Source organism: Mobula hypostoma, chromosome 2, assembly GCF_963921235.1.
Source record: "Mobula hypostoma chromosome 2, sMobHyp1.1, whole genome shotgun sequence".
In the NCBI taxonomy this organism is placed as follows: domain Eukaryota; kingdom Metazoa; phylum Chordata; class Chondrichthyes; order Myliobatiformes; family Myliobatidae; genus Mobula; species Mobula hypostoma.
The window spans coordinates 25844962-25866628 of record NC_086098.1 but is presented as its reverse complement, the minus strand read 5'-3'; the positions used below and the strand labels follow the sequence as shown (position 1 = coordinate 25866628).

The following is a 21667-nucleotide window of genomic DNA, read 5'->3' as shown; positions in this document are numbered from 1 at the left end:
TTTCCTTGCTTTATTCTAAAATTAAATAGAGTCATCAAAAGGTACAGTACCCCTCATAATTTTGTATACCTCTAGCTAAGCTCCTCTCCATCTTCTGGGTTTCAATGAATACAGTCCTAACCTATTCAGTCTTCCCTTATTACTCAGGTTCTCCAGATCCGGCAACACCATTGTAAACTTTCTCTGTACTCTTTCAATCTTATTTATATCTTTCCTATAGGTTGGTGACCAAAACTACACGCGATACTCCAAATTAGTCCTCAGCAACATCTTGTACAGCTTCAACAACAAATACTAGCCATTTTTCTGTCATTTCATTCCTTGCAGGTCTTTCTGTAGTAGCATCACATTTAAATAAATTGTGTTCCCCAACTAAATGAAAATGCACTAACTTAAGATCTATTGGCCAGTTAACCAACTGAAAGTATTGCTCATAACTCAACACTTGAGTGATGATAAAGCAAAATCAATACTACTTTTCAAGGATGTGGAAACTAAATATTTTTCAGCCTCTCTATGGTCTGCAAGTTATCAAGTTATTTTCAAATGGACAGCTGTGATGTTTTTGATTCTGTCGGGAAATTACATTGTCAGGGAAATTTTAAAATAAAGCTTGGTACCAGACTTCAAGTGGCTAATCTTTTAGCATGCTATCATGGAGGGTCCACATGTGTGGAACTCAGTTACAAGGAAATCAGTTTGTTTATATGCAGTAGCAGACAGGTGAGTGAAACAATTAAGCAAGGCAGAGTTGATTTGTGGCTCATCTATCTACCATTAGCTTGTATAGCTATATTATTGTTCTAATAACATACATCAAAGTTGCTGGTGAACGCAGCAGGCCAAGCAGCATCTGTAGGAAGAGGTGCAGTCGACGTTTCAGGCCGAGATCCTTCGTCAGGACTAACTGAAGGAAGAGTGAGTAAGGGATTTGAAAGCTGGAGGGGGAGGGGGAGATGCAAAATGATAGTAGAAGACAGGAGGGGGAGGGATAGAGCCGAGAGCTGGACAGGTGATAGGCAAAAGGGGATACGAGAGGATCATGGGACAGGAGGTCCGGGAAGAAAGACGGGGGGGGGGGTGACCCAGAGGATGGGCAAGAGGTATATTCAGAGGGACAGAGGAAGAAAAAGGAGAGTGAGAGAAAGAATGTGTGCATAAAAATGAGTAACAGATGGGGTACGAAGGGGGAGGTGGGGCCTTAGCGGAAGTTAGAGAAGTCGATGTTCATGCCATCAGGTTGGAGGCTACCCAGACAGAATATAAGGTGTTGTTCCTCCAACCTGAGTGTGGCTTCATCTTTACAGTAGAGGAAGCCGTGGATAGACATGTCAGAATGGGAATGGGATGTGGAATTAAAATGTGTGGCCACTGGGAGATCCTGCTTTCTCTGGCGGACAGAGCGTAGATGTTCAGCAAAGCAGTCTCCCAGTCTGTGTCGGGTCTCGCCAATATATAAAAGGCCACATCGGGAGCACCGGACGCAGTATATCACCCCAGCCGACTCACAGGTGAAGTGATGCCTCACCTGGAAGGACTGTTTGGGGCCCTGAATGGTAGTAAGGGAGGAAGTGTAAGGGCATGTGTAGCACTTGTTCCGCTTACACGGATAAGTGCCAGGAGGGAGATCAGTGGGGAGGGATGGGGGGGACGAATGGACAAGGGAGTTGTGTAGGGAGCGATCCCTGCGGAATGCAGAGGGGGGGGGAGGGAAAGATGTGCTTAGTGGTGGGATCCCGTTGGAGGTGGCGGAGGTTACGGAGAATAATATGTTGGACCCGGAGGCTGGTGGGGTGGTAGGTGAGGACCAGGGGAACCCTATTCCTATTGGGAAGGTGGGAGGATGGAGTGAGAGCAGATGTACGTGAAATGGGGGAGATGTGTTTAAGAGCAGAGTTGATAGTGGAGGAAGGGAAGCCCCTTTCTTTAAAAAAGGAAGACATCTCCCTCGTCCTAGAATGAAAAGACTCATCCTGAGAGCAGATGCGGCGGAGACGGAGGAATTGCGAGAAGTTGATGGCGTTTTTGCAAGAGACAGGGTGAGAAGAGGAATAGTCCAGATAGCTGTGAGAGTCAGTTGGCTTATAGTAGACATCAGTGGATAAGCTGTCTCCAGAGACAGAGACAGAAAGATCTAGAAAGGGGAGGGAGGTGTCGGAAATGGACCAGGTAAACTTGAGGGCAGGGTGAAGGTTGGAGGCAAAGTTAATAAAGTCAACGAGTTCTGCATGCGTGCAGGAAGCAGCGCCAATGCAGTCGTCGATGTAGCGAAGGAAAAGTGGGGGACAGATACCAGAATAGGCACGGAACATAGATTGTTCCACAAACCCAACAAAAGGCAGGCATAGCTAGGACCCATACGGGTGCCCATAGCTACACCTTTAGTTTGGAGGAAGTGGGAGGAGCCAAAGGAGAATTTATTAAGAGTAAGGACTAATTCCGCTAGACGGAGCAGAGTGGTGGTAGAGGGGAACTGATTAGGTCTGGAATCTAAAAAGAAGCGTAGAGCTTTGAGACCTTCCTGATGGGGGATGGAAGTATATAAGGACTGGACATCCATGGTGAAAATAAAGCGGTGGGGGCCAGGGAACTTAAAATCATCGAAAAGTTTAAGAGTGTGAGAAGTGTCACGAACATAGGTCGGAAGGGATTGAACAAGGGGTGATAAAACAGTGTCGAGGTATGCAGAAATGAGTTCGGTGGGGCAGGAGCAAGCTGAGACAATAGGTCGGCCAGGACAGGCAGGTTTGTGGATCTTGGGTAGGAGGTAGAAACGGGAAGTGCAGGGTGTGGGAACTATAAGGTTGGTAGCAGTGGTCCATTTCCGACACCTCCCTCCCCTTTCTAGATCTTTCTGTCTCTGTCTCTGGAGACAGCTTATCCACTGATGTCTACTATAAGCCTGCTGACTCTCACAGCTATCTGGACTATTCCTCTTCTCACCCTGTCTCTTGCAAAAACGCCATCCCTTTCTCGCAATTCCTCCGTCTCCGCCGCATCTGCTCTCAGGATGAGGCTTTTCATTCTAGGACGAGGGAGATGTCTTCCTTTTTTAAAGAAAGGGGCTTCCCTTCCTCCACTATCAACTCTGCTCTTCGCATCTCCCCCATTTCACGTACATCTGCTCTCACTCCATCCTCCCACCACCCCACTAGGAATAGGGTTCCCCTGGTCCTCACCTACCACCCCACCAGCCTCCGGTTCCAACATATTATTCTCCGTAACCTCCGCCATCTCCAACGGGATCCCACCACTAAGCACATCTTTCCCTCCCCCCCTCTCTCTGCATTCCGCAGGGATCGCTCCCTACACAACTCCCTTGTCCATTCGTCCCCTCCATCCCTCCCCACTGATCTCCCTCCTGGCACTTATCCCTGTAAGCAGAACAAGTGCTACACATGTGCTTACACTTCCTCCCTTACCACCATTCAGGGCCCCAAACAGTCCTTCCAGGTGAGGCGACACTTCACCTGTGAGTCGGCTGGGGTGATATACTGCGTCCGGTGCTCCCGATGTGGCCTTTTATATATTGGCAAGACCCGGCGCAGACTGGGAGACCGCTTTGCTGAACATCTACACTCTCTCCGCCAGAGAAAGCAGGATCTCCCAGTGGCCACACATTTTAATTCCACATCCCATTCCCATTCTGACATGTCTATCCACGGCCTCCTCTACTGTAAAGATGAAGCCACACTCAGGTTGGAGGAACAACACCTTATATTCCATCTGGGTAGCCTCCAACCTGATGGCATGAACATCGACTTCTCTAACTTCTGCTAGGCCCCACCTCCCCCTCGTACCCCATCTGTTACTCATTTTTATGCACACATTCTTTCTCTCACTCTCCTTTTTCTCCCTCTGTCCCTCTGAATATACCTCTTGCCCATCGTCTGGGTCACCCCCCCCTCCTTGTCTTTCTTCCCGGACCTCCTGTCCCATGATCCTCTCGTATCCCCTTTTGCTTATCACCTGTCCAGCTCTCGGCTCTATCCCTCCCCCTCCTGTCTTCTCCTATCATTTTGGATCTCCCCCTCCCCCTCCAACTTTCAAATCCCTTACTCACTCTTCCTTCAGTTAGTCCTGACGAAGGGTCTCGGCCTGAAACATCGACTGCACCTCTTCCTACAGATGCTGCTTGGCCTGCTGCGTTCACCAGCAACTTTGATGTATGTTGCTCGAATTTCCAGCATCTGCAGAATTCCTGTTGTTATTGTTCTAATGATGGGTTTTGGCCAGCACTATAATCTTAGTTATGCAGATTTGGAAATTTAATTGGGAAACTCAGGATGTTCACAAGGACACAAAGCTTTAACAACAGACACAGCTCTTTTATCCCTATATTCGATTTTTCCCCAGATTCATTAACGTAAAATTTATAGAAAATAATAAAGGTATAAGTTATTATATTGAGATGAAAAACTGACATGATTTTTTTTGCTTTGTTTTTCAGGATCAATATCGATTCTGTTACGATGTTGCTTTGGAATACCTTGAATCATCTTAGTGATTACATTTACATCAGTACAGATTTGTGCTAAATTTGGATGAGAAATTATCACTAATGCTGCGCATGAAGAGTACACATTTAATTGAGTTTTTTTAAAACTAGCTTAAGTATTCTGTTATACAAAGAGTCGTAACTATGATGACAGTGTATTTGTGTGTCCAGGCTATTACCAGACAGCATTTGGTGCCATCATAACAATATGATCTGACTCTAGATTTCATTGCTCAGTGATAGGCTAAAAAAACTCAAGTGTTGGTCAAGAACAGTTTTGGATTTTTTTTTTATCCGAACAAAACAACATGTAGTTCTGCATGCACAAGTTTGAACGCTGTGATGCTACATCTTGTTTTCAACCAAGCTCATTTAAAAGCAGAATTGTGCACAGACTGCGACTGTATATGAGCTAATATCTGGCTGGCTTATTAAAGTTTAATGTGTGATCTTTGGAATCACACAGGGTAATTTGTAATGCAACTTTTATTATAAGCCAAAGATGAGTGTAAATATGTCTATATGAAGAAAGCACATTGTATTTATTATTTGCTTGTAAACCTATTTGAAAGCTGAACAATCATTTCTTACAGAATTTTTTTTGAAAGAGCTTTTAAGTTTGGATGTTTTTAAATAGTTTACTTTTATATGTAGTGGTTGGTGTGGGTAACTGGTCATATTTTAATTCATTCATAGAATTGTTTACATTGTGTGCTGGTTAATTGCTAACCTATTTGAATAAAGAAGATTGATATAGTTGGGAGGCCTCTAAACTTGGACCAAATGCAGATTTTTCCTCCTATATGAGACATTCTGAAGTTTTGTTTCTCCACATGTGTTAGCAAACTAGTTTAAATAAAGCTATGTGTGACTTATTGTCAGCTGTACCTCGTGCTTAAAAGCCTATGTTGATGAATCATGACTTCTAATAGTTGAGGCAGTATTATAGATAGCTTACGACAAGAAATGATTATCAGAAGGAAACAATGTGTTCTAAATCTGTCTAAAGGTAATCTAGCAGGGCAATCAGTGCAAGAATAATACTGTTTAGGATGAAAGATGTAATGAATTATACACTTGCGATGTATTTTCTGAGTTATTCTAATGCTGTATAAAGAAAATCAAGATGACTTTGGGTATTGCAGAATAAATGATCATATAAAGGCATCGGGAGATTTGAGGTGTTGATTGCTTGTGAAGAGATGTTCTGGTAATGTGCTTGCTCTTCCTGTAACTAAAAGAGTCTGTTGCACCACATCATTTTTTAAGTTGTGTGCGTAAGCTGAAGATAACCATTTCCATGGAAATGGCACTGGACTTTATATTTTAAAAAAAAGAAAAAGTGGTGGGTAAGTACGAAGTGCAATCAGAATCAGGCTTATTATTGTTTTGCAGCAGAGCTTGGAAAAAGCGACGCAACAGACTTTTAACATCATAAATCAGCGATTTGTTTGTTATGTTCCCCCTCTCACTGTGAAACAGGCACAGCTCTTTTTCCCTTATTAGGGAGAGAGCGAGCCTATGGTATGTTGAATTACTGGGTGAACGAGTAGTTTATGGTGTGCTGCAAGTCTGTGTCTTTATTGATGCTTTGCTGCACGCTTGAGTGCTCCGAGGGGGGATGCTGATGCTTTTTTGCTGGTGGGCGTAAGGGGAGCTGTTGCCTTGCTGATGCTTGTGCATGGGAAGGGGGAACTGGGGCTTTGGGCTTCTAACGTTTAACTGTCATTCATTCTTTTGGTATTCATTTTTGTGGATACCTGCAAAGAAAAAGAATTTCGATATGTATATTGTATACATTTCTCTGACATTAAATGCACCTTTGAAATCTACTATCACTGACATATGTTGTGAATTTGTTGTTCTGCAGCAGCAGTACACTTCCAAAAAATTAAAAATTAGCATAAATAAAGATCAAACACAGTGCAAAAAGAGAGCAAAATAGCGATATGATGTTTGTGGACCTTGCGGTAATCTGATGGCAGAGGAGTGAAAGCTATCCTCAAACTCCTGTACCACCTCCCTGATGGTAGTAATGAGAAGAGGGCATGTTCTGAATGGTGAGGGTCCTTAATGATGGAAACTACAGTTGCCAGAAAGAAGAAAGAAAGTGATCCATAGCAGCAGGCACAAAATGCTGGAGGAACTCAGCAGGCCAGGCAGCATCCATGGGAAAGAGTAATCAGTCAACATTTCGGGCCAAGACCCTTCTTCAGGAAGGGGGAGATGCCTGAATTAAAAGGTTGGAGAAGGAGAAAGAGGCTAGCTGGAAGGTGATAGGTGAAGCCAGGAGGGTGGAAAAGGTAGGAAAGGAGAGTGGATAATGGGAGAAAGGGGAGGAGGGGACCCAGGGGGAACTAATAGGCAGGTGAGAAGAAGCAGAAGGTCAGTTTGGGCAATAGAGGAAGGGGAAGGAAATTTAAATCAGGCATTGGCCCCCTTCCCTCTCAGTCCTGAAGAAGGGTCTCGACCCAAAACATCAACTGTTTACAGTTTTCCATCGATGCTGCCTGACGACCTGCTGGATTCCTCCAACATTTTGTGTGTGTTGCTCTGGATTTCCAACATCTGCTGAATTTCTGTGTTTGAGAAAATTATCCTTTTTTTTTCAACTCACATACTTACAATAGCAAACCACATGGTAGCTGCATCTGTGGGAAAGGAAACAAGAGTCATCAAGACCCTTTCTCAGAACTGAAAAAGAGACGGAAGAGTATGCATGCAGTTTCTCCGATGTAGATGTGACCACACTGTGAACACAGACTGAAAGAAATGCAAATGGATCACAAATTCATCCGGAAGGACTGTTTAGACCCGTGGATGGTAGGAAGAGAAAAGATGAAAAGTGTGTATTCATCCTGTGTTCCCTCTGCATGCTGATCTTCATCAGGTATCTGGCTTCGGAGTCCAGTTCACTGATTTGCACTAATAGCAATGACTAAACGTCCATGTTCAGTGAGGCGTTGACAGTTACGCACTGTGGTGATATTGAACAACAGCAGTTTTACCACCATTCTCTTGTAAATTATGAGCTTCGTGTTGAACTGCTAACTACACCTCAAGTCCTTTGTTGGAGACCATGTAAACTGGGGTTGTTAGCAAAACACTGAAAAATCGAAGTTTAGTGTTCATAAAAGTCATACCTTGACGGTAAGCATGATTACAAGAACAATGTGATTTGCATGATATGATGGCTTTTATGGCATTGTTTTCTGAACAGCTAAAAAGTGTGACTAAGTATTTGGCAATTTCATCCAGATGAATTTGGCATTATAAAAGTTAATGTCATTATAAAATGCCCTTAAACTTTATAATGCCAAATTCATCTGTACATGGCATTATAAAATTTAAGGATATGAGCTAATGAAGCAAACAAAGCAACACACACAAAACGCTGGAGTAACTCAGGAGGCCAGAAAGCATCTATGGAAATGGTCAACAATTCAGGCCAAGACCCTTCATCAGGAGGCTCTCAGCCTGAAATGTCAACTGTTTCCATAGATGCTGCCTGGCCTGCCGAGTTCCTCCAGCATTTTGTGTGCGTTGCTTGGATTTCCAGCACCTGCAGATTTTCTCATGTTTGTGAAGCAAATGGAATATTGAGGCACAAGACAGCAGATGCTGTAATCTGGGGCAAAATATTGTGATTAAAATCTGCAAAGCGCCTGCCTCAGGACTGAGAGTGTGGTAGGAAGATGGTCAGTATAAATTAGTGAGAGGGGTTTTTGAGGCAGAACCGTGTGTGGACAGGAATGATGGGCAGATGGAGCCGGGTGGGGGAGGGGAGAGAGGAGGTAGAGACAGAGGCCAGAAAGTGATAGGTGGAGATACTTGAATCTGATAATTAAGAGAGGGGAAACCAGGTAAGGCAGTGAATACTCGCAGGTTGGAGCAGTTGCAGAATAACAAAAGTAACAAAATATTGAGATTCTTTTAAGAAATCTATATACAAAAATAATCCCTTCAACAATATTCTCAATTTTTGACGATTGATGGTATTTACAAAGTACCATCCCTGTACGTACTTCTCAAGAAAATTTTCACTCATGCAGGACATTTTTGTGGAGATGTATCTTAAAAATCTTTTTAACAAATGCAGAGTTTTAATGTTCCACAGTCAAAATTCAGTGTCATTTGGGAATATTCATGATGAATTACAACTGTGGAATGTAATACAATTTATGGTATTTACAAATGTAATAACTTCTAGTTGTTTTAAGTGTGTTTGAAACATGAACCTTTGGGGATACCAGTGGTTTTCTTGTCGGTTACACAAATCTTTTTCCGTCTGTTCAAAACAAGGTGTATTATGATTTATTAATAAATCACAGTAGATACTGTTTAATTGAGCATACTTTATGTCAGTAAGCATTAGAAATTTTGTAATGGAGAATTCCCTGTGGTTACATATTACAATGTTCAGGCTGTTATGCCTTACAAAATGCAATTGAATTCTTATGAGAGTCTCATTATTATTCCCTTATTCAAAATTCCACAAGATATTTTTGAAAATGTTTCATTCCCATACTCCAAATTGTAATGCCAGAAAAACTGGATACTTACCTGGGTTGTAGTCTGTAATCTATGTGTAATCTTTCCTGAAATAATAAATTCACTGATTCAAAATTTAAAAGGTAATAATGTTATCAGATTTCATTTGTTAAAAAAATTTGTGGAATGGTACATAATTATCTTTATTTCCAGACATTGCTTGGTTGCTCAGAAGATTATATAGCAATTAACATTGGAGAGCTTGAAGGGGTTAAGGAAAAGGGGATGTGAGAAGAAGTGGAATGGCCTTGATGGTCCAGCAACAGTTTTGGACAGACTTAATGGGCCCACTACTCTTTAGTAAACCAAAGTTCAAAGTGATTTTATCATTAAAGTATTTGTATGTCTCCATATACAACCCCGAGATCCATTTCCTTGCAGGCATACTCAATAAATCCATAATAGAATAATAACCATAATAGAATCAATGAAAGACCACGCCAACTTGGGCATTCAACTTGTATGCACATACAAAAAGAAATAATAGTAATAAGTAAGCAATAAGTATGGAGAACATGAGATGAAGAATCCTTGAAATTGAGTCCATAGGTTGTGGGAACATTTCAATGATGGGGCAAGTGAAGTTGAGTGAAGTAATCCCTCTTTGGTTCAAAAGCCTGATAGTTGAGGGGGAATGACTGTTCCTGAACATGCTGGTGTGAGTCCAAAGTCTCCTGTACCACCAGCTTGATGGCAGTTAGAAGAAAAGAGCATGTCCTGGATACTGTGGGTCCCTGATCATGGATGCTGCTTTCCTGCAACAATACTTTGTGTAGATGTGCTCAATGGCGGGGAGGGCTTTACAAATAATGGACTAGGCCATCTCCACTACTTTTTCTCGGATTTTTGGTTCAAGGGCATGGAATTGCCAACTTAACCAGCTCTATATTATAATATAGCATTATTGGATTACACACAGTCCATCCTTTGGCTTGACAAAGGATGGGATCTTTGAGTTATTGGAATGTCCATGTCCAATTGACTGGTGTCAGCAGGATATCCAACAACATTGTTGATTATATTGAATTACATAATAGGATTGGGTTGTTGCATTCGCTGGAATATGCTGCTCTGTCATTCATTTGGCACTTTATGCAAGGACCCACCTTGTGCAGCTGGATCCTAGACTTTCTATCTGATCACCAACTGGTGGTAAGGATGGACTCCCTCACCTCTGCCCCTCTAACACTCAACACAGGTGCCCCCCAGGGTTGGGTTCTGAGCCCCCTTCTCTACTCCCTTTACACTCACGGCTGTACTGCCACACAGAGCTCCAATCTGCTGATCATATTTGCAGATGACATGACTTTGATCAGCCTTATTTCTAGTGGTAATGCAACAGCCTTCAGAGGAGAGGTTGCCACCCTGACACGGTGTTGCCAGGATAACAACCTCTTCCTCAATGTCCAAAACACAGAAGAGCTGATTGTGGATTACAGGAGGAATGGAGACAGGCTCAGCCCGATCAACATCAATGGTTTGCAGTTGAGGGGGTGAGGAGTTTCAGGTTCCTGGATATACACGTCACTGATGATCCCACCTGGATTGTACACTCTGGGTTTGTGGCAAACAAACGCACAACAGCGTCTCTTCCACTTGAGGGCAACTGAAGAAGTTCGGCATTGATCCCCAAATCCTCAAGAACTTCTACGGGGAACCATTGAGAGCACACTGACTGGCTGTATCATCACCTGGTACAGGAACTGCACCAACCTTGATCGCTGGACAAGATTGAGGAAGGATGAGAGTGGTATGGACAGCCCAGCACATATATGATCATGAACTTCCCTCCACTGAGGACATTGAAAGAAAGCCTGGAAGATCACCGGGTACACCAGTCACCCTAACCATAAACTGCTTCAGCTGCTTTCGCCTGGCAAACGCTGCTGCAGTATTAAAGCCACGACCAACAGGCCACAGGACAGCTTTCTACGAGCCATCAAACTTTTAAATTTGCATATCTGTAAATCGCAACCGAGTCATAATGCGAAGATTTTTACTCCCTCATATTGTGGGATGGATGCAAGGGATTCTAATTAATGTGCAGTTAATGGACACCCACTAGGTTAATGCTATGAAATGAAGCCTATCTTTTTTTTTCTGGAATACTTGGATGTGAAAAAATGGACAGTTAAATGCTACTGGAGCCAAATTGAGCAGGGCTTTATGGATTACAATCAAAGATCCCAAGAAAAAAAGTCATGAAATTGCAAATTGCTAGCACATGAAAATATTCAACTTGTTAAAGTTTCAGGCCAAATTTTTAAATCAGACAAATAAGCTTGGAGAGGAATTGAGGAAGGATGAGAAATGTGATCAGCTTGACATCAAGTGAGATTGGGAATCTCTGTTACAACTAAACTGTAACAGAGACAATAGAGTGGACCAAATTATCCATGGGTTTCCAATAGTTTTTCATGAACAAGGAATTGGCTGAGAATGAAAGGGATGATTAAGAAGACAGTTTGTAGTTGATAAAAGAAGTATTATCTTTTATTTCCAAAATGACTGGCATCTTAAAATGAGCTCAACTTATCTCACTGATTTCATCATTTTTACATTAATTCATAGTGGATAATTTGGAAATTGGAAAGGTAGTGGACCAGTTTGTGCAACCTCTAATTGTATTTCATTGCTATCTACAATCTTGAATGAAGTTCCTTCTGATTTGCCCACTTTAAATCAATCAGGCATGCACTGCAGTTGGTAATAACAGGTGATATTTAAGCCATTCATTTATTTCTTAACTTCATGCAAAGGTATGACCTACGGGGTGTACTTAGCCCAGATTTTGAAAGCACCTTTTTGAAAAAGATTTTGATATATCAGGCTCAACCCAAATGGAAAGAACTTGCATGAATTTATTCCAGTTTTTTAAAAGTGTGTTTTTGTGTATTTTTCTGCGAAATCATTAACATGGCATTTAAATTCAATATATAGAGTAATAGAAAAGTACAACACAGAAACAGACCCCTTGGCCCACCTAGTGCATAACAAACCATTTAAACTGCCTACGCCTATCAATGTGCACATGGACTGTAGCCCTCTTTACCCCTGCCATCCATGTACCTATCCAAACTCCTATTAAATGCTGAAATCGAGCTAGCATGCACCACATATTGCTGATGGGATTATACTCCAGTTTATTGAGAGGGACAAGAGAGGAGATTGCTCAGGCCTTGACCAATATCTATGTGTCCTCTCTTGTCACATTCTAGGTCCCGGAGGACTGGTGAGTAGTTAATGTTGTTCGATTATTCAAGAAAAGAACCTGGGATAATCCTGGAATCTATAGAATGGCAATTCTTGGGTCAGTAGTAGGGAAGTTCAAAAGAATGAGAGGTGACCTCATTGAAACCTATCAAATGGTGAAAGACCTTGATAGGGTGGCTGTGGAAAGGATGTTTCTTCTGGTGGGAGAGTCTAAGACCAGAGCACACAACCTCAACATTGAGGGGTGTCCTTTTAGAATGGAGATGAGGAGGAATTTCGTTGGCCAATGAGTGATAAATCTGTGGAATTCTTTGCCACAGGCAGCAGTAGAGGCCGAGTGTTAGGGAATTTCCTCTTCCACACAAGACTCAGACCCAGGTATTCGTTAGGAGATTCTTTATTTACATGACACGGAGAGCAACAACACAACTCCGCTTACAATCAGTACATGCACCCTCTTTATGGTTGATTCTCATGGGTATGATTTAACCATATAACAATTACAGCACAGAAGCAGGCCATCTCGGCCCTTCTAGTCCATGCCGAATTCTTACTCTCACCTAGTCCCATGGACCTGCACTCAGCCCTTAACCCTCTGTTCCTTTCCTGTCCATATAGCTATCCAATTTCACTTTAAATGACAATATCGAACCTGCTTCTACCACTTCTGCTGGAAGCTCGTTCCACACAGCTACCACTCTCTGAGCAGAGAAGTTCACCCTCATGTACTTTTGCCCCCTAACTCTCAACTCATGTCCTCTTGTTTGAATCTCCCCTACTCTCAATGGAAAAAGCTTATCCACATCAACTCTATCTATCCCACTCATAATTTTAAATACCTCTATCAAATCCCCCCTGAACCTTCTACCTTCCAAAGAATAAAGACCCAACTTGTTCAACCATTCTCTGTAACTTAGGTGCTGAAATCCTAGTAAATCGTCTCTGTACTCTCTCTATTTTGTTGACATCTTTCCTATAATTAGGAGACCAGAACTGTACACAATACTCCAAATTTGGCCTTACCAATGCCTTGTACAATTTCAACATTACATCCCAACTCCTATACTCAATGCTCTGATTTATTAGGGCCAGCAAACCAAAAGCTTTCTTCACCACCCTATCCATATGAGATTCCACCTTCAGGGAACTATGCACCATTATTCGTAGATCCCTTTGTTCTACTGCATTCTTCAATGCCCTACCATTTACCATGTATGTCCTATTTTGATTAGTCCTACCAAAATGTAGCTCCTCACATTTACCAGCATTAAATTCCATCTGCCATTTTTCAGCCCACTCTTCTAACTGGCCTAAATCTCTCTGCAAGCTTTGAAAACCTACTTCATTATCCACAACGCCACCTATCTTAGTATCATCTGCATACTTACTCATCCAATTTACCACCCCATCATCCAGATCATTAATATATATGACAAACAACATTGAACCCAGTACAGATCTCTGAGGCACACCACTAGTCACCGGCCTCCAATCTGACAAACATTTATCCACCACTACTCTCTGGCGTCTCCCATCCAGCCACTGCTGAATCTATTTTACTACTTCAATATTAATACCTAAAGATTGAACCTTCCTAACTAACCTTCCGTGTGGAACCATAAAAGGCCTTACTGAAGTCCAAATAGACACCATGCACCACTTTACCCTCATCAACTTTCCTAGTAACTTATACAAAAAAAATTCAATAAGATTTGTCAAACATGACCTTCCATGCATAAATCCATGTTGACTGTTCCTAATCAGACCCTGTCTATCCAGATGATTATATATACCATCTCTAAGAATACTTTCCATCAATTTACCCACCACTGATGTCAAACTCACAGGCCAATAATTTCTAGGTTTACTCTTAATAGCCTTGTTAAACAATGGAACAACATGAGCAATACACCAACCCTCCAGCACCATCCCTGTTTCTAATAACATTTGAAATATTTCTGTCAGAGCCCCTGCTATTTCTACACTAACTTCCCTCAAGGTCCTAGGGAATATCCTGTCAGGACCCAGAGACTTATCCACTTTTATATTCCTTAAAAGCACGAGTTCTACTTCTTTAATCATCATATTTTCCATAACTTCTCTACCTGTTTCCCTTACCTTACACAATTCAATATCCTTCTCCTTAGTGAATACTGAAGAAAATAAATTGTTCAAAATCTTCCCCATCTCTTTTGGTTCCACACACAGCTGTCCACTCTGATTCTTTAAGGGACCAATTTTATCCCTCACTATCGTTTTGCTATTAATATAACTGTAGAAACCCTTTGGATTTATTTTTACCTTCCTCCTATCTTCTTTTAGATTTCTAATTTTTTTCTTAAGATTCTTTTTACATTCTTTATATTCCTCGAGCACCTCATTTACTCCAAGCTGCCTATATTTATTGTAGATATCTCTCTTTTTCCGAACCAAGTTTCGAATATCCCTTGAAAACCATGGCTCTCTCAAACGTTTAACCTTTCCCTTCAACCTAACAGGAACATAAAGCTTCTGTACCCTCAAAATTTCACCTTTAAATGACCTCCATTTCTCTGTTACACCCTTCCCATAAAACAATTTGTCCCAATCCACTCCTAAATCCTTTCGCATCTCCTCAAAGTTAGCCTTCCTCCAATCAAAAATCTCAACCTTGGGTCCAAAGGTATCCTTCTCCATATTTGTAATTATATTGAAACTAAAACATTCAACATTTCATAGTCATAGTCATAGTCATACTTTATTGATCCCGGGGGAAATTGGTTTTCGTTACAGTTGCACCATAAATAATAAATAGTAATAGAAATAGTAATAGTAATATTACTATTAGTAAATAGTAATAGTCATAGAAATAATAAATAGTAATAGAATAGTAATAAATAGTTAAATAGTAATATGTAAATTATGCCAGTAAAATAATGAAATGTCCAGGACCAGCCTATCGGCTCAGGGTGTCTGACCCTCCAGGGGAGGAGTTGTAAAGTTTGATGGCCACAGGCAGGAATGACTTTCTATGACGCTCTGTGCTGCATCTCGGTGGAATGAGTCTCTGGCTGAATGTACTCCTGTGCCCACCCAGTACATTATGTAGTGGATGGGAGATATTGACCAAGATGGCATGCAACTTTGACAGCATCCTCTTTTCAGACACCACCGTGAGAGAGTCCAGTTCCATCCCCACAACATCACTGGCCTTACGAATGAGTTTGTTGACTCTGTTGGTACCCTCAGCCTGCTGCCCCAGCATACAACAGCAAACATGATCGCACTGGCCACTACAGACTCGTAGAACATCCTCAGCATCGTCCGGCAGATGTTAAAGGACTTCAGTCTCCTCAGGAAATAGAGACGGCTCTGACCCTTCTTGTAGATAGCCTCAGTGTCCTTAGACCAGGCCAGTTTATTGTCAATTCGTATCCCCAGGTGTTTGTAATCCTCCACCAAGTTTCAACTGAAACTTCAACATTTCCATAATTATAATTATATTGAAACTAAAACTTCAACATTTCCATAATTATATTGAAACTAAAACATTCAATATTTCAACTACAACACTTCCATATTTGGTATTGTTCTAAGCAAGCTAACAATAGGCCAGAGAGCAACATCACATAGTCTTATGTCTACAGTAGTAGGCTAAAGGGTAACACCAGGATTTTCTGCTGAACCAGGCATTAAGCAATACAAACACACAATTCTATAGTCTTGCAAAGATACTTGCCCAATCCAGTTGGCTAAAATCCTCCACACCAAAACTTTATGTATATGTACTACTATAATAGCTGAAAGTGAGGATATGAGAAAGTTTCTAATCAAAGTGAAAGAAGAAAGTGTAAAAGCTGGCTTGATTAAGAAAACCAAGATTATGTCGACCAGCCCTATTAACTCGGTGGTAATATATGGAAAGGAAGTGGACGCAGTGATGGATTTTGTCTTTCTTGGTTCAAAGATTTCTATAGATGGTAACTGTAACCACGAAATTAAATGGCACTTACATCTGGGGAGGGCAACAATGGCAAATTTAGATAAAATACTGAAGAGCTGGGACATAATATTGTCTACGAAGATCTGTATAGTCAAGTCTATGGTATTTCCAGTTGTGATGTATGGCAGTGAGTGCTAGACTGTTAGTAAGACTGAATACAAAAGAATCGATGCCTTTGAACTTAGATTCTGGAGTAAAGTGTTAAAGAGTTTGTTGGACAGCAAGAAGATCCAACAAGACAATACTTGAAGCAATACAGCCAGACTGCTCACTAGGAGGCTTGATTATGAGACAAAAGCTCAAATGTTTTGGCCACATCTTGAGAAGACAGGATTCCTTGGAGAAGACTCTCATGTTAGGTAAAAACAGAAGGTAGAAGAAGGAGAGGATGACAGAGGCTACAATGGATAGATAACGCGTATGACCTTGGGGGATCTTAGGCAGTTTCCAACAAAAAAAGCTTGATGTGCAGGAGTTCATGAGATCACGAAGTGTCGGACTCAATGATTGAACAACAAAGGCAGAGGTCAATAGATTCTTGATTGGTCAGGACATGAAGGAATACGGGGAGAGGCATAAGAGTCAGGATCAGCCATGATGAAATGGCAGAGCAGACTTGATGGGCCAAACAGCTTAATTCTGCTCGTATATCTTGATGGATGGCGGGTTGGATCTTATGGAAGTTACTGGAGTGAATTCTTAGGGATATGATTTATGAGTATTTGGAAAACTATGACCTAGTTAGAGAGAGCCAGCATGGCTTTGTGTGGGGCAAGTTGTGGCTTACTAACTTGATTGTGCTTTTTGACGAGATGACGAGTGATTGATGAAGACAGAGCTGTAGGTGTCGCCAACATGGATTTAAGTAAGGCATTTGAGAAGGTTCCTCATGGGAGTCTCACCTAGAAGATTAAGGTGTATGGGATTCATGATGAATTTGCCATTTGGCTTCAGAACTGGCTTGTCCATAGAAGATAGAGGATAGTGGTTGAATGGACTTAATCCAGCTGGAGCTCTGTGATTAATGATGTTCTTTAGTGATCTTAACTGGGACCCCTGTTTTTTGTGATGGATATAAATTACTTGGATGGAAATGTAGATGGGTGGATTAGTAAGTTTGCTATTAATAGGAAGATTGGTAATATTGCCGATAATGTAGCAGACTGAAAAGAATACAACAGGATATAGATCGATTGCAGATATTGGTGGAGAAATGGCAGATGGAGTTTAACCTGGCCAAACGTGGTGTTGCTCCTTGGTAGATCAAATGTAAAGAGACAGTGCACTGTTAAAGGGCAAGATCCTTAACATTGTTGATGAGCAGAAGGATCTTGAGGTCCAAGTTTATTGATCCCTGAAAGTAGCTACACAGGTTGATAGGGTGATTAAGAAGGCATATAGAATTCTTTATCAGTCAAAGCACTGAGTTCAAAACGGAGAAAGTTACTTTGTAGCTTTATAAAACTCTAGTTTGGCCACATCTGCAGTATGGTATACAGTTCTAGTCTCATCATAGGAAGGAAGTCAAGGTTTTGGAGTGTGCTGAAGAGGTTTACCAGGATGCTGCCTGGATTAGAGGGCATGTGCTTGACAAAACTGAGTTGTTTTCTCTAGGGCCATGGAGGCTTGAGAGGGAGATCTGATAGAAGTTTATAAGATTATGAGCAGAATAGATATACCTTTTTCCCAAGTTTGAATTGTCAAATACCAGAGGCCGAATAAGACTATAAGACATAGGAGAAGGATTAGGCCATTTGGTCCATTTGGTCTGGTCTGTTCTGGGTTTCATCATGTCTAATCCATTTTCCCTCTCAACCCCATTCTTCTGCTTTCTCCCCATAGCCTTTCATGCCCTGACTAATCAAGAATCTATCAAACCTCGCCTTAAGCACACTGAATGACCTGACCTCCACAGCCACCTGTGGCACAGATTTTACAGATTCACCATTTTCTGGCTAAAAGAAGTCCTCCTCATCTCAGTTCTAAATGGTCGTCCCTTTATTCTGAGGTTTGTGCATCTGGTCCTAAACATCCTCTCCATATCCACTTCAAGAAACCATCTGACCTTGGCCCGTTTTATCACGTGTCTCCAAGTACCTCAAAACCACATCCTTAACAATTGACTCCAACATCTTCCCAACCACTGAGATCAGGCTAATTGGCCTATAATTTCCTTCCTTCTGCCTCCCTCCCTTCTTGAAGAGTGGAGTGACATTTGCAATTTTCCAGTCCTCCTGAACCATGCCAAAATCTGTGATTTTTGAAAGGTTATTACTAATACCTCCACAATCTCTTCAGCTACCTCTTTCAGAACTCTGGGTTGTAGTCCATCTCATCCAGCTGACTTATCTACCTTCAGACCTTTTAGTTTCCCAAGCAACTTCTCCTTAGTAACTGCAACTGCACTCACTTCTGCCCCATAGCACTTTCAAACTTCTGGCATTCTGCTAGCATCTTACACAGTGAAGACTGATGTAAAATACTTATTCAGTTTATCTGCCTTTTCCTTGTCCATTACGACCTCTTCAGCCTCTATAGTCCAGTATCTACTCTCGCTTTTATTTTATTCTTTATATTTCTGAAAAAATGTTTAGTATCCCCTTTAATATGACTTTTTTAGTTGCCTTCTGTTTAGTTTTAAAATCTTTCCAACCCTCTAACTTCCTACTAACTTTTGCTCTATTATATGCCCTCTCTTTTGATTTTATGTTGCGTTCGATTTCCCTTGTCAGACACAGTTGTGTCATCTTGCCTTTGGAAAACTATTTCTTCTTTGGGGTGTATCTATCCAGAGCCTTCTGCATTGATCCCAGTAACTCCAGCCATTTCTGCACTGCTGTTATCCCTGCTGGTGTCCTCTTCCAGTCTACTTTGGCCAGCTACTCCACACCCAAATGCACATTGCACAACACTCAACCCAGAATAGTTGATCCCCTTGTGTGCTCAACCACGAGCTACTCTAAAAAGCCATTTAGTAGGTATTCCACAATTCCTTCTTGGGGTCGAGCAGGAAGCTTATTTTCCCAATCTACCTGCATATTGAAATTTCCCTTGACTATTATAACCTTACCCTTTTGATGCGCATTTTCTATCTCCCATTGCAATTTGCAACCCACATCCTGGCTAATGTTCAGAGGCCTATATATAACTCCCATCAGAGACTTTTTTCACCCTTGCAGTTCTTTAACTCTACCCACAACGATTCTGCATCTTCTAATCTTTTGTCACCTCTTTCAATTTTTACCAACAGAACCGCACCCCCCTCTCTACATACCTGACTGTCCTTTTGACACAATGTGTATCCTTAGATGTTAAGCTCTGAGCTATAATTTTCTTTCAGCCTGATTCCTACAGCATCATAATTGTCAATTTCTAACTGCGCACCAAGATCATCTACCTTGTTTCGTGTACTTGGTGCATTCAAATACAGCATAACACCTTCAGTACTGTATTAATCACCTTTTGATTCTGTCCCCATCATACTGCAGCTCATTCATAGAAACATAGAAAATAGGTGCAGGAGTAGGCCATTCGGCCCTTCGAGCCTGCACCGCCATTCAGTATAATCATGGCTGATCATCCAACTCAGAACCCTGTACCTGCCTTCTCTCCGTACCCCCTGATCCCTTTAGCCACAAAGGCCATATCTAACTCCCTCTTAAATATAGCCAATGAACTGGCCTCAACTATTTCCTGTGGCAGAGAATTCCACAGATCCACCACTCTCTGTGTGAAGAAGTTTTTCCTCATCTTGGTCCAAAAAGGCTTCCTCTTTATCCTCAAACTGTGATCACTCATTCTGGACTTTCCCAACATTGGGAACAATCTTCCTGCATCTAGCCTGTCCAATCCCTTTAGAATTTTATACGTTTCAATAAGATCCCCCCTCAATCTTCTAAATTCCAGAGAGTATAAGCCTAGTCGATCCAGTCTTTCTTCATATGAAAGACCTGCCATCCCAGGAATCAATCTGGTGAACTTTCTTTGTATTCCTTCTATGGCAAGAATGTCTTTCCTCAGATTAGGGGACCAAAACAAAACTCAGATCAGGAAACTGTCCTTCCTGACAGTCTTATTATACACTGCCACTGCTTGTATACCAACTGCCCTACCTTCAGCCCTATCACTCAGTTTCCCATCCCCGCCAAATCAGTTAAACCCTCCCCAACAGTTCTAGCAAACCTGCCCGCAAGGATATTGGCCCTCCTCGGGTTCAGGTGTAATCCATCCCTTTTGTGCCATTCATACCTTCCTCAGAAGAGACCCCAATGATCCAGAAATTTGAAACTCTGCCTCCTGTACCAGTCCCTCAGCCACACTTTAATTTGCCAAGTTATCCTGCTGACACATGGCACAGGTAGCAATCCAGAGATTACTACCCTGAAGGTCCACCTTTTCAGCTTTTTTTCCTACTTCTGTCATTGGTGCCAATATTTACCAAGAATTCTGGATGTTCACCCTCACCCTTTAAAATGCTTAATCCCCTAACCCACTTTTTTCCCTTAATCCCTTCTCTCTTTTTACATTCCCCAGTTTGGTTACCCTCTCACGGATTTTATTCTCCTACCCCACCCTCAGGAACTACCCATCACCTCCCATCCTCCCTTATTCCTTGATCCTCTGTCCTCTCTGATTAGATTGTTTCTTTGTCAGCCCTTTACCTCTTCCACCTATTTCCTCCCATCTTCTTACATCATTCCTCCTTTCCCACCTGCTCATTTTCCCCTGACCCGGCTTCACCTATCATTTTTCAGCTTTTATTCCCTCCCTCCCCGCCCCCCATACTTTCTTATTCTAGTTTCTGGCCCCTTCCTTTCCAGTCCTGATGAAGTGTCTTGGCCCAAAATGTCATCTGTGAATTTTCTGCCACAGATATAGCCTGACCTGCTGAATTCCTCCTTCATTTTTTGTTTGTTGTTCAAGATTTCCAGCATCTGCAGTCACTCTTGTGGCTTTTATTTGCGCCAAGCATGACTTGGTTAGGAATTTAGCATGGTAATGCCCATTTTTGTGACTGTCATGGTTGTCTTTAAAACTTCAAATTTTTGTCCACAGTACATCTGCACATTTTAACTGAATGACACTGTGTTGTTGAGGGCTTTGTGCAAGCAGTCAATGCGTACAAGTCGAAAAACAATGAATTAAATAAAGACCATGATGTCAATAATCTCCAATGCTTATTTTTACTGCTTTAATGCCATTTTAGAGCTCTGTACTCTAACACCAACCCCTCCCTCAAGTTTGTTTAGTTGAATACAGATTGAGAAGATGGAAGAAATCCCCTCCAACCTATTTTCCACCAGACAGGCTGCTGAAAATGGAAAAGTAGAGAAGAGTAGGTGTCTCAGTTTATCTAACTTCTGTGTTGTTAATTTTCTCATCTGCCACCGATCAATGTCTATGGCCAAGCCAGTTTTGATTTC

The 21667-nt window shown here is 41.7% G+C and overlaps 1 protein-coding gene across 6 annotated transcripts in view; it reads left to right on the top strand.

Moving 5' to 3' along the window:
• Positions 1-9081, top strand: part of ptprk (protein tyrosine phosphatase receptor type K) — a 691044-nt gene extending 681963 nt beyond the window's left edge. For all 6 annotated transcript variants that reach the window (XM_063034492.1, XM_063034484.1, XM_063034476.1 and 3 more), the window contains one exon: positions 4451-9081. In XM_063034492.1, coding sequence (XP_062890562.1) covers positions 4451-4504 — 54 coding nt within the window. In that variant the 3' untranslated portion in view covers positions 4505-9081. The remainder of the gene's footprint in view (positions 1-4450) is intronic.
• Positions 9082-21667: the final 12586 nt, after the last annotated feature.